General features: G+C 49.0%; 1 protein-coding gene across 2 annotated transcripts; it reads left to right on the top strand.

The window, feature by feature from the left end:
- The first annotated feature begins 7405 nt into the window (after positions 1 to 7405).
- On the top strand, positions 7406 to 10662 carry LOC148123126 (ral guanine nucleotide dissociation stimulator-like). Of its 2 annotated transcripts, XM_087897559.1 has the most exons (5): positions 7406 to 7584; positions 7772 to 7968; positions 8551 to 8598; positions 9046 to 9254; positions 10207 to 10662. In XM_087897559.1, the coding sequence occupies exons 1-5, from the start codon at positions 7453 to 7455 to the stop codon at positions 10305 to 10307; spliced, it is 687 nt and encodes a 228-aa protein (XP_087753685.1). In that variant the 5' UTR covers positions 7406 to 7452; the 3' UTR covers positions 10308 to 10662. The 2 variants fall into 2 exon arrangements, with proteins under 2 accessions (XP_087753685.1, XP_087753686.1); XM_087897560.1 differs by lacking the exon at positions 8551 to 8598.
- The last annotated feature ends 3522 nt before the right edge of the window (positions 10663 to 14184 follow it).

The raw sequence follows: 14184 nt of genomic DNA, 5'->3' as shown, positions 1-14184 counted from the left end.
AGAGAAAGGGGGTGGTGGGTTATCAGGATGGTGCACAGTTGATCATTATAGGATTTATTTAACTAGAGAGGGACAAAGGTTGACAGGAGGAGACAGAGGTGTGCAGGAGGTGACACGGGCCACTCAAGAGGACACACTGATGAGGTGACAACATGGAGGAACACAGGAAGGCCTGACTGCATATACCATATCACACGAGCCAGAGCAGAGAGTGGAAATACTGGCTGACACGTCCTCAGAAGAGGGGACAGGGAGGAGGAGTGGACGCTGGTGAGCTGGAGGTCCAAGGGTCAGCAGGAAGGGCAGAGCTGTGCTTAAGGGAACACAGTTAGGCACGAGTGACATGGGTGAGCTGAAGGACCTATGAGTGTGCCATGGTGTGTGTGCATGTGTGTGTCGTGTGCAGCAGTGTGTGTGTGTGCATGTGTGTGTCGTGTGCAGCAGTGTGTGTGTGTGTGTGTGTGTGTGTGCGCGTGCGCGCTTGCGTGCACGTATGCATATGTGGGTCAGGTGAACAGCAGAGAACCTGTGTGACCAGAGACAGCACAGCTGATCAAGAAGAGGGAACGTGTGAAAAAGAGGTGACGCACACGAGCAGGACGAGACACGGGTTAGCAAGAGGGGTGGAGGAGATTAATAAGGGAATCAGTGATTAGAAGAAGCACAGGCGAATAGAATGGAATCCAGGTGGGTACTGGGGACACGGGCAAGTAGCCAGGCACTAGGCAGACGTGGGGACACAGGTCGGCAGAAAGTTACAGCAGAGAAGTAAGTTAGAACATGGATGAACAGGAAATGGCCGCTGTGTGCAGGAGCGGGAACAGCATGAAGGAATGGGGAGAGGCAGTGAGCAAGCCTGGGGTGATGGTGAGCAGGTGGGGGCAGAACGAAGCAGGGAGGGTGAGCAAGACTGAGGGGACAAGGCTGTGTAGGAAGGGACAGAGGTAATCAATAGACGCTATAAAATCAGCGGTTCTCAACCTTCCTAACGCTGTGACCCTTCAATATATGCAGTTCCTCATGTGGTGACCTCCAACCATAAAAGTGTTTCGTTACTACTTCATAGCTGCAATTGTGCTATTGTTACGAATCACAATGTAAATATCTGACATGTAGGATATCTGACACAGGATCCCTGTGGGATCGTGACTCTCAGGTTGAGAACTGCTGATATAGATGAAGGGGACAGGCACAGGAGAGCTCACTTAGGTGAACAGCAGGGAGCAGGGCTGAGCAGGGAGGAACAGGTAGTAGCAATGGAGAGGCAAGATTAATCGGGTAGGAAAGCAGTTGGCAAGAGAAGGTGCAGGGGAGTGGTCGGGAACCCAGGCCAAGAGAAGGTAACACGTGTAAGCTGAAGGGTATGTAGGTGGACAGGAGGGCGCACAGAGAAATGGGGTGGGCACCAAAGAGCAGGGTGGGCACCGGAAAGCAAGAGAGAGAGACTAGTTCGCAAGAGGCAGCCTAAGCCGGCAGGAATGGGCACAAGGGAGCACAGGTGGGCAGGGTTGATTCCACTGGGAAACAACTGGGTAGGTTGGGCACCTGGGTGAGCAGCAGAGAGGTCAGGTGAAGATGGAGGGGATGCCAGCGAGTGGGAAAGGACCTGGGTGAACAGGAGAGGTGCTGTTGGGTAGGAGGCGGCATGTGTGAGCATGAGGGACCTGTGTTGGCAAGCATGGACACAGGTGTGTGCAAGGAGTGAGGCTTGAGAGAATAAAGCAGGGTGGCTGGGTGTCAGAAGAGCATGGAGTGCAGATGGCGCTTAGGTGAGCAGGAAGGACCCAGGTCATCAGGCGGGAATGCGGCGATGGCGACTGGGGACACAAGCGAGCAGGAAGAGATACGTGGCCAGAAAAGGACACAAATGGTCAGGAGGAAGAACAGGTGACTAGGAGGGCAGAGGTCACAGTTGACGACAAAGGGACACAGAGAAACAAAAGATAGGTAATGGGGGACCAGTAGTGTGCATAGGTGTAGTGATATTTTGTTTTAATAAATAAAGCTTGCCTGAAGGTCAGAGTGCAGACCTAAGCCACTACAGGCCAGGCAGTGGTGGCACACACCTTTAATACCAGGACTTGGGGGAACCGGTGGGTCTCTGTTAGTTCAAAGCCACTCTGGACTACATGAAACTGATCCCGTCTAAAAGAGAAACAGAGCTCACACAAAGGTGAGCCCAGCACTTGGGCTCCCATACCTTTAACCCAGCACTAGGTAGGTGGAGACAGGAATTGAATAACTGGACAGAGAGAGGAATATAAGGCAGGGGGAGACAGGAGCTCAGTGCAGTCTGAGGCGGTCAGGCAGTCAGTCTGAGGAGGCAGCCTGAGAACGGGATCACCCACTGATCTGAGCATTGGTAGAGGTAAGAACTCTAGTGGCTGACCATTCTGCTTTTCTGATCTTCAGCATTAACCCTTATGTTTGACTCTCAATTTTTATCATTAATGCCAATTAGAATTCATGATACTGTGACGTTAAATATTGTCAGAAAAATACATTGAGCATATCCCCTCCCATGCACCCTTCTATCCCCATAAGTCCCTTCAAACTCCATTGGTCACTTTTAACTACCTAGAGAGTTTTACATCATATATACCAATATTGGATTTATATAAATAAATCTCAGAACCGCAAACTTACTCCTTTCTTTTTCCTTCCTTTTTTGTTAGTTTCTGCATAGACTTTTTTGTTTTGTTTTTTTTCAAGACAGAGCTTCTCTGTTTGCAGTCATGACTGTCTTGGAACTCTCTGTAGACCAAGTTGGCCTTGAACTTAGAGATCCACCTATCTCTGCCTCCCAAGTGCATGGATTAAAAGCATGCACCAGTGCACAGCTTGCATTGAATTTTTAAAAACATAGGCGTTTTTCATGATTCTTTGAGAATTTTACATCATGCACCCCAATTGCATCCATATTCACCATTCACCTTGCAAATGTCCCCTTCCCCAAAAGATAATTTAAAAATAAAATAATAATAAAAACCAATACTTCATGTCTCAGTTTTTCTGCCTCTCCATCACTTCTTCATTTGTCTCAGTGGCACTGGGATCTGTGATGTGTCAAGCAGTAGATGCTTTTGTTCAAACAGCTTTCCTTGCAAATGTTCGTTGTAATGAGTTGTTGGTCTGGTTCAAGGTGCACCATTAATGCCGGACTGTCACCAGCAGTCCTCTGGGGTATCGTGTGGTTGCCCTGAGTCATAAAGACCCTGCAGGTATAGTTCACAGGACTGGTCCCTTCACATCCTCCAGCAGGTCATAGAGGGGGTAGATGCTGGGTTGGGCCAACTCAAAGCAGTGGATGATGGCCTGGGTGGTAGCTCAGTTGGTCAAGCAAGGTCTTCACTTGGACCTCTCCCATCAAGTGAGGGTCATAGCCAGCTCTCCTGCACCCATACCGCCAGGATCTGCTGTCCCATGTCTGTGTTGATGTGTGGGGTCAGCTCTTCTGAATGTGGAGCCAACTCTGCCAGGGATGGGTCTTCAGGGCCAATGAGCGGTGAGACCAACTCTCTCATGAGGATCAGGGCCAGCATTCCTGCTGCAGCAGCCAGGGTAGGGTAGGGCCAGATCTTCCAGGGCCAGTGAAGCGCAAAGGCCCTCTCAGCATGGCACTTGACCTTCAATACACATGATTCACATAGTCCACGGTGGTAAAAACAGGCCATAGATATCAACACAGACCCCAGGTCCGTCTATCCTTTCTTCCTTCCTTCCTTCCTTCCTTCCTTCCTTCCTTCCTTCCTTCCTTCCTTCCTTCCTTCCTTCCTTCCTTTCTCTTCAATTTGATACAAAGAAAGGTCATTGGGAAGAGGGAATCTTAGTTCAGAAAATGCCTCCATCAGAGTGGCCTGAAGGCAAGTATGTGGCGTGTTTTTTGATCAAAGCATGACCCCAGACCCGGACGTGACCCTCGGCAGCAGCTTGGGACCAGATGTCGCTATGGACCTGGGTGGGAACACAGGCCACTCAGATCAGCATGTCCCCAGTGGAGGCATGGTCCTCAGACCACCAATATGGCTTCAGGTGACAGTGCAGACCCTGGGCATCCTCACATCCACGCAGTCACAGACATGGCCCTTGGTAGCTCAGGCCCTGATGCCACCATGGCCCTGGGTAGCAGTGTAGGCCACCCACATCTCTGCACTGAATTTTAAAGCTTCTTGTTTTTCCTTCAACAAGCCTCAGACTTGAATACGAATGAATTTTAAATAGTCACCAAAAAACGAAGATATGGAAACTTCTACCAAAGTCTTCACGTTAGCGTGTACTTTCTCCTCAGGTAAGGAAGATTGTGTGCAGTGTGGAGCACCCTGGAAACCAGAACGGAGACTGAAATACCTGGGGATGCAGAAGAGGCACACTGCTGCTGTAGAAGCCAAAAGGGAATAAAACACTAGAATTTGTAGAAAAGGAGAGGAGCCTAGCCTGGTCCTCTTTGTAAAAGACATGATTAAACATGAATGCATAGAGTTTGCTTCTGTCTGTTATGGTAACACTAACCTCAACTTTAATATCCCAAAAGCTACCTGAGCAGGGCCCTTTGTACACTGACATGTTCCTGGATACCTGTGATTGGGTCCTCTGTGTGCCCTTGTGAGAGTGTGGGTGTGAGGACATCGGCATGTGTCTTATTTGTCCCTTCACCTCTGGTGACACTGGTATAGGGTTTCCCAGCTATAGCGTATGTGTGATCATATGCACATGATGACATACAAGGAAACTGATAATAGTATGATGTACCGGGACCAAGTCAGGGCAGTGGGAAGACTTTAAGAGGAAATTACTATTTCCTGAGACTATGGAGGGAATAGTTTGGAAACCTCTTCTGCCTTCACAAAGCTGAGGGTCTGACTGCAGCCAGGCTTCCCAAGTCAGAGTGTGGAATGAGATTACGAACAACACTAAGACCCACTGTACACACGCAACAGCAGAAGGAGAGCAGTTGTCAGCCCTGGCCAGTGCTAGAGAAAGCCTCCTTTTAAAAATAGACCATACTTGTAAAATTGCTTGCACAGGACTATGGACAGCAGTGGGAACACTTATGTCACTGTCCCTATGCAGGTCTATGGACAGCAGTGGGAACGCTCATGTCACTGTCCCTGTGCAGGTCTATGGACAGCAGTGGGAACGCTCATGTCACTGTCCCTGTGCAGGTCTGATGGACCCTGAAAACAACACAGATCGAAGATAGGGAGATGGTGTCCGTGTGCTGCCTGCTGAGAAAGCACAGGGACCTAAAGTGGAAACCCAGCCCTCGTATTTGTAAAAAGTGGCATGGTTGAGTGCATCTGTTACCCTATATGCTAGAAATTTCTTCCTTCCTTCCTTCCTTCCTTCCTTCCTTCCTTCCTTCCTTCCTTCCTTCCTTTCTCCTTCCCTCCCTCCCTTCCTCCCTCCCTCTCTCTTTCTCTTTCTTTCTTTCATTGTCTTCAATTTGATACAAAGAAAAGTCATTGCGAAGAGGGAACCTTAGTCCAGAAAATTCCTCCATCAGAGTGACCTGAAGCCAAATATGTGGCGTGTTTTTGATTAGTGCTTCATTTGGGAAAAACAACCCTCTATGGATCATGCCACCCTGCACTGGTCACTTTGGGTGGTATAAAAAAAGCAAGCTGGGCAAGCCATGAGGAACAATCCTGTATGCAGAGTTCCTCAATGACCGCTGCTTCCATTCCTGCCTCTAGGTTGCTTTCTGAGTTTCTGCCATGGCTTCCATTCATGGTGGACATTAATCTGCAAGATGAAAGAAATGTGTGCTTTTCTGAAGGTATTTTTGGTCAGTATTCTATCACAGCAAGCAGAAAGAAAGCAAAGACACCCGAGGAGACAGCAGGGCAACAGGGTTCACTGGTCAGACAGTTTTCCCAGTTGGTGAGCTGTTCAGTGACAGAACGTGGTTCAATGAAACTAAGAGTGCAGGGACTATGGAAGGCACAGAGTGCCAATTTCCGGTTTCCACCCACATACACCCCTACCTGTCCACAAACACACATGCACACACACATACCTACATAGGTGTTCACACACATACATACACACACACAAACAGACAAAGAGACACAGATGCACACACGCCCGCACACACATGCACATACACACACACACACACACACACACACAGAGGAGAGAGAGAGAGAGAGAGAGAGAGAGAGAGAGAGAGAGAGAGAGAGACTGACCCTAGGTCATTCCTGAAATCGAAATACACTCAAGCTGTTGTGACCAGGGAAGTGTGATCAACTGTCAAGCAGACAGAAAGCTCAGTGGAGCTGAAGCAAGAGCATGGAAATACACACAAAAAGTGATTCTGAGGGGCACTGGCCACACAGGGTCCCACTATGCAGTGCTGGCTGCCTTGGAAAGCGCCTTCCTTGTCATCCAGATCCTCCCGTCTGAGCTTCAATCCCCTATATGGTGGAATTACAGATGTGCACCACCATAGTCAGCCAAAGAACAGTTGATCCTTGGGAGAAAAAAGGTCTGAGTGCAAGAAAGGGTTAATGAGGGGAGGGTGCAACCAGGGAACAGGCTCCAAACAACAGTTAGAGGTGAAAATGGAATGTCAAGTGGGCTGCTGAGATGTATATGAGGTTTTTCTCCTCTGTCTCCTGACCTCTTAGGTCAGCTTCACGTAGCTCAACTTAAAGCTGACCCAAGGTCCATCCCCACCGACCCAAGGTTACAGATGTGTAAACAACTGGTGGCAAAGCGGCCCTGCCCTGGCTGGTCCTAAGCAAGTGCAGCAAAGATCAGCACAGTTGCAGCTCTTAGGAGTCGGTGCCCAGTCTGTGACGGGCTGTGCGGGCACGCAGCTGCCTTCACGGGGTCCCTGCTCGGTAACCCTTCACCCGTGCTTCTGAAACGGATCTGGGGAAACTCAGTGGCTTATCAGGTTGGTCTATGGTGTGTCTCGGTTTGAATGGGAAATGTTCCACTCTGGGCTCACGTATTTGAACACCTGCAACCCAACTGAAAAGATGGATAGCACAGAGGGCCTCCTCAGGATGGTGGGATTAATCTGGATCATACTGTAAAGAATATGTGTCAGTGAGCATCTCATCCACAGAAAGGAGGCAGGGAGAAAGAGATTTGACCTGTCATAGGCTTTAGAACCTCAGAGCTTACTCCCACTGACACACTTACTCCAAGACCACATGTTTTAATCCTTCCCCAAAGAGTTCCAACAACTCGGGGCTGTGAGCATATGAACATCTCTGTGACACACTGTGCACACGCAAAGGCAGAGGAGAGCAGTTGACAGCCCCGGCCAGTGCTAGAGAAAGCCTATGTGGAGGAGGCTCAGGCTGGAGGCCCCAGGAAGTGTTCTCACTTTCCTCACAATGGTCCAGATGTAACTTGGCATTCTGGTTGCCAGGTAGCCAGAGGCGGGCAGCAGCCTCACAGTTGAGGCTGACTCACTTGTGCTGAAGCACTCAAAGACTAAGCATGTTTTCCTGTTTTAGGAAATCTCATGACTCACGCCGCAAAAAAGGCAAGGGTGGTCTCTTTGGCCGTCTTTGGGGACGATGGGTGTGTCTTCTCACATACCTCTCTTCACCTCCGAACATGGAAGACCAGGTAAGACAGGCCAGCCTGGAGCAGGAATCCTTTCTGGTCCCCCTAATCCACTGCAATCCCTGCCTGGTGGTGTGATCCTGTGAGAACACTGAGGAACATTCTTTATGCCCAGTGCGTGGTAACGGATTGGGGATGACTCTCAACGTTTCCACACTTGAAGCTCTTTCCTCTCTTGGTCCTTCCTCAGGGTCAAAAGGAGCTGCACCGCCTCTTTAAAGCCCTGAAGTTTGACTATGAGGATCCGAACTTCCTAAAGAAAGTGGTGCACTACCTACCCACCGCTGTGAGGAAGGGACAGCGTGACTTCGTCTATACTTTTATTGCTGTGTACCCTGCTCTTGCCACCACCTGGGAGCTGCTGGAATTAATAGCGAAATTGATTATGTGAGTGGTTACACCTGAGTTCCCACCCTCGCGCCTCCTGGTTTGGTTCTAGGAGGACATTGCTCTTCTCCAGGCCTGTGTGCTCTCCTAGGAGAAGTACAATTGTGTCCTGGTAGAGTTATTCTCCTGCTTGTCTCTTCCGATTGACATGGCATAGATTGAGGGCGAGGAGATGAATCGAGTTTGTGATATTTACCCAAGTAGTGTCCAACACTACTCATTCTTACACCTTGAGCAAAGCCTCTTTTCCCATTTGGAAAGAAGGCTCTAAGGAATAAGGTTATATGGGATAAATGGAGCCAGAAAGGATCCCTGCAGGGGCCCAAGGAAACCCTGTAAACCCAAGAAACCTGAAAAGGGGCAGCTTGGGTTCTACCCATTGCTTTCATGCCCTAAAGATCTGTGACCAGAGTCTCATTCCCAGGCCCTCAGCATGGAAGTCAGAAGAGTACAAAGAGCCCCCTGTACTCTAACCCACTCCCTTGCTTCTATTCCCATGCCAGATTCAAGAGCTCCCTCTAGATCTCTGGGTGGGTTGGGGTCATATGACTTTAGTGGTGACACCCTCATCAAATGCCACAGGTATGCATCTGATCATGCTTTCTTTTTGGATGAATACCATATAAACAGGTGAGTGGGCTTTGGGTGACGAGGGAGGTAAGCGGCCAGCTGCAGAGTGGGAGGTCTGGGGTGGCCAGGGTTGAGGACTAAGCCATTACCAGTAACCTTCCTCTTCGGATCCGCATAGAGGATGGTAGCAGAGACTTCACGTGTAGGTGGAGAAATACAGAGATCTCCAGTGATAGCCTTGGTTCTGAGGAGCAGAAGGAAGGATGAAGCTCAAGGGCCCTAGGGGAATCCATCCCCACCACAGCGCAGTCCAGTTAGCCCATTCTGTCCTCCAAGGCACAGAAAGTGTCTGGGGCCCTCTCCATAGAGCCCCTCACTCCTGACCACTATGCCCCAAAGCACGTGGGCTAGGAGCCTTTTCCCCATCTGAGGGACCGCTGCCTTGTTGATGGAAAGAGGCCACCCGGGCTTCTGACTCTATTTCTGCAAACCTGCTTTTTCCTGCAGTGGCCTGCTACTCTTTCTGATACTCTGGATGCAACAAAAGCCCCACGATTTTAGGATGTCTCGGGATCGATTGCTTTTGAGGACAGTCGTGGACTACCTGCACCAGAACTTGCCTGCTGCATTCTCCGAGTTCCGTGTCCATGAGCTTATGGAACGGCTGGAGGCACAGGAGTCCATGAAAACACTTGAGGCAGATGAGGAGGCCAGAGGTAGGAGGTTGGAAGTAGTTTCAGTATTGGGTTCCACCAGGGAATTCTCCAGAAGCCTTGACCTGGAAGTAGAGTTGAACACTGTTGTGGAATATTAGTTTAAAATGTGTTACATTTGTTTTTGCTGTGGAATTTATGTTTAATGATGCAAAGATGTGTCGTATTCTTTTATGTTGCATTCGTTTAGCTCCGTAAAGCCTTGTCACTTTGCCTGCCTGAAACACCTGATTGATCTAATAAGAAGCTGGATGATCAATAGTTAAGCAGCAGAGAGAAGTTGGTGGGGCAGACAGGAACTGAGAATAGATAAGAGGAGAAAACTAGGGAAGAGAGCAAGGAGTGAGAAAATGAAAAGAAGGAGAGGAGGATGCCAGGATCAGCCACACAGCCACACAGCCACATAGCCACACAGCCACACAGCCACATAGTCGCATAGCCACACAGCCACACAGCCACACAGCCACACAGCCGCATAGCCACACAGCCACACAGCCACACAGCCACACAGTCACACAGCCACACAGCCACACAGTCACACAGCCACACAGCCACATAGTCATCCACGGAGTAAGAAAGAGAGAAGGATATATTGAAGAAAGATAAAATTCCCAGAGGCAAATCATTTAAACAGGATAATTTATGTTAGGAAAGCAGAATAGACAAAAGCTACGCTGATGCCTTCCATTCATAAAAATAAATACATCTCTGTATATTTATCTGGGAGCTTAGTGATGGGCTGCCTAAGAGTAGATAAAAAAAATAGAATCAACAAAGATAAAAAGCAACTACAGGACACCAGTCAGATGCCTATCTTGTTGAAGGGAGAGTGGAGTGGGGATTCTCTTCCATGATCAGGCCTTGTGTGTCCCGCAAGGCCACCTCTGGAAAGGCCACCTGATCCTGGAAACTTCCAGGTTGCCCCTACTAATGGTCCATCTCTTTCTGTCCTTAGGTCGTGGGTTCAGCAGGGCAACAACACCAGTAGCCCCAGTACTGGACGCCACAGAGAAGCCAGAGATGCCATATCCTAGACCACCTTCTGTGGCAGGGTAGCCGGGAGATCTCCAACCCCAAGAGGACACTGAGATCATGGATTTGGCAGTAGAGGGAAAAACTCTGCCGGAGGCTGGACCAGTGCAGCCTAGACCCACATCAGCTGACCCAGCAGATGTGGATATTGATATTCGAGTTACCGGGTACATACCCTCAGTCGTGCCTGTTGTCCCACTGCCTGATGTTGATGTGTAGTTAGAGAACCAAATTTCCTGCTGAGTTCCACCTGCACCCGGAAGCGCTCCTTTCTCTAGATAGGGAAAGCGGCCACATCAATTTTGTTTAATTCTTTTTTGTTGATTTCATTGTTCAATTGTTGTTTAATGTTTATTATTAATAAAAATTTGCTTACTCCTTTAAAGTCAAGTGGTTCAGGAACCTGATGTCTATTTGCCATGTGATACAATCTACTTGGGTATCCTTATTAAGTGCTGTCCAGAGCCAAACAGGTCAATCCTGGAAGGAGGAGCCTCGCAGGCCACCTTGGGAACAGGGAAAATCAAACCGCTGCTGTGGCATCAGGTCTAGTTGATCTTAATAATCGAACTCAACGGTCAGGTATGGGCTTAATGCTGACGATCAGAGAAGCAGAACGGCCAGCCACTAGAGAGTTCTTGCCTCTACCATTGCTCAGACCAAAAGGGTGATCCTGTCCTCAGACTGCCCTCAGACCACCTCAGACTGCATGGAGTTCCCGTCTTCTCCTGCCTTATATTCCTCTTTACCCAGGCACATCACTCCTGTCTTCACCCTCCACCTTTCTCGTGCTGGGATTAAAGGCGTGGGATCCCAAGTGCTGGCATCACCTTACTGTGAGCTTTGTTTCTCTTTCAGACAGATAATCTCATGTAGCCCAGGGTGGCCTTGAACTCACAGATCCCTCTGTGTCTGTCTCCAGAGTCCTGGGATTAAAGAAGTGTGCTATCACTCCTTGGCCTCTAGTGGCTTAGCTCTGCATTCTGATCTTCAAGGAAGCTTTATTTGTTGATACAGAAACAAAATATCACTAGAAAATCTAGTGGCAAGAAAAGTATACAAGTGTGAATGGGCAGTCCTGTGCTCAGTGGTGCCCCCCAACAGTTAGGGGCTTTGTTTCCGAGCTCTGACACACTGGGGGTCACAGATATAGGTTTGCCTTTCTCCCTGGGCTGCTATTGTCCTCGCGGACAGCAGGGCCATGCGAGAAGGGTGAAGTCATCTTATCTGTAATGGTGCTCATGGTTTTCACCAACCCTGACCCCAGAACTGTGCGCACACTCACCGCACCCTGTGACACAGTCGCACCAAGACCGACATGTTCAAACAGATCATTTTTATAAAGAATTGCAAGGCTTTCCCACAATTCTCGAGGTATATACAAATGTCAAGGCTGAGCCCAAGGATGTTTTACACGTTTGTCTGTGGGCAATGGATTGGATGCAGTCTCACTGTTCATTGTGCACAGACAACTCTCCACAGGACACAACTAGAGATCAGCATCAAAAATTGCTCACTGTGGTCGTCATGCTTGGCATGTGAGAGCCTTCTACCACTTAGAGGGCACTGAGTGGAGCCAGGGGCCTTTCAGGGTGCAAAGAGCTCATTTGGGCTCTCATCAGGGGACAGACACATGTGAACTCGCGCGTGCGCACACACACACACATACACACACACACACACACACACACACACACGTACGCACTCACTCCGCATCACTGGCCACTTAGGCATGCGAACTGGCGAAAGGTTATATACATCAGGCTAGTTCCGGTCTCATCAAGAAGAAGTGATATGTACATATCATCTAGTCACAGAGCCGGCATGTCCAATGTCTCTCAGGACTTAGCCAAGGATGCACTAGCCAGGCTGAGGGGATGCCCATTCAGGCTGCAGTTGGAGACAAGCTTCCCTGTAGAACAATGGAGAACTGTCCAGCACAGAGCACAGAGAGGGACAGTAGCCAGAAGCGACTGACGGCAGTGGTCAGCTGTCCTCCCTACACCGGGCAAAGCAAAGTGGTGAACTTGTCCTTCACTGTCTTAGTCAGGGTTGCTGTTGCTGTGAAGAGACACCATGGCCACAGCAACTCTTAGAGAAGAAAACATTTATTTGGAGCTGGCTTGCACTGTAGAAGTTTAGTCCAGTAGCATCATGGTGGGTGGCAATGGCAGTATGCAGGCAGACATCGTGCTGGAGAAGGAGCTCAGAGTTCTACATCTTGATAAGCACGTGACATAAGTCACTGTTTGTTACACGTGTGTAGCTTTAGCAACAAAGTCCTCAAAGCCCACCTCCTACTGACATCTTGCAACAAGGCCACACCTATTCCAACATAGGCACACCTCCTAATAGTGCCACACCCTGTGGGTGCCATTTTCTATCAAACCACCATAATGACCAATAAATATGTATAGAAAATTCTGAGGAATTGATAGAACATTTTTAGAGCTGGTAAACAATCCAACAAAGTCACAAAAACAGGCCCACACAGGTCACATGGAAGGAACTCGCCACACAGCTGCACACCAGCCCTGCACAGAAGGAATCCAGATGAGAGCACCAACTCAAAAGCACAGCAGCAGGACAATACGCAGATAAGGCCGTTCAAACAGCCATCCTTTCTGTTACACGCCTTGTCCCTGCTCTCCACCCTGTACCTAATGTTCTTTCCAGAAATTCTTAAAGAAATGTCTGCCATGGGTAACACACTTAGCAGAAATCATACCCTGTAGCTAAAACGACAAGGAAAGTCAGTTGGTGTAGAAATGGCAGGTTCGTGGATAAAGGACTATACGTGTAAAACTGTTCACACAGGACTCAGTCTGCACACTCTATTCGAGTACTATGGACAGCAGTGGGAACGCTTATGTCATTGTCCCTATGCAGGTGTATGGACAGCAGTGGGAACACTTATGTTACTGTCCCTGTGCAGGACTATGGACAGCAGTGGGAACGCTCATGTCACTGTCCCTGTGCAGGTCTATGGACAGCAGTGGGAACGCTTATGTCACTGTCCCTGTGCAGGTCTATGGACAGCAGTGGGAACACTTATGTCACTGTCCCTGTGCAGGTCTATGGACAGCAGTGGGGACGCTTACGTCACTGTCCCTGTGCAGGTCTATGGACAGCAGTGGGGACGCTTACGTCACTGTCCCTGTGCAGGACTATGGACAGCAGTGGGAACGCTTATGTCACTGTCCCTGTGCAGGTCTATGGACAGCAGTGGGGACGCTTACGTCACTGTCCCTGTGCAGGTCTATGGACAGCAGTGTGGACGCTTATGTCATTGTCCTTGTGCAGGACTATGGACAGCAGTGGGAATGCTCATGTCACTGTCCCTATGCAGTTACTATGGACAGCAGTGGGAACACTTATGTCACTGTCCCTATGCAGGTCTATGGACAGCAGTGGGAACGCTTATGTCACTGTCCCTGTGCAGTTACTATGGACAGCAGTGGGAACGCTTATGTCACTGCCCCTATGTAGGTCTGATGAACCTGAAAACAACACAGATCGAAGATAGGGAGATGGTGTCCGTGTGCTGCCTGCTGAGAAAGCACAGGGACCTAAAGTAGAAACCCAGCACTCGTATTTGTAAAAAATGGCATGGTTGAGTGCATCTGTTACCCCATATGCTGGAAGTTTCTTTGTTTGCTTTTTTGCTTGCTTGTTTTCATCTTGACCCAGTAAAAAATGTTAGTTGGTGAGAGAACCTTAGTTTGGAAAAAGCATCCATCAGTACAGCCTGAAGGCAAATCTCTGTGATGTTTTCTTGGTCAATGATAGATTTGGGAAGGACAACCCTCTTGGGTGGTCACTTTGGGTGGTATAAAAAAGCAAGCTAGGCAAGCCATGAGGAGCAATCCTGTATGCAGTGTTCCTCCATGCGTCTGCTTCT

This window comes from Myodes glareolus, chromosome 2 (assembly GCF_982192425.1).
Source record: "Myodes glareolus chromosome 2, mMyoGla1.1, whole genome shotgun sequence".
In the NCBI taxonomy this organism is placed as follows: Eukaryota; Metazoa; Chordata; class Mammalia; order Rodentia; family Cricetidae; genus Myodes; species Myodes glareolus.
This window is presented reverse-complemented; position numbering and strand designations above follow the sequence as displayed.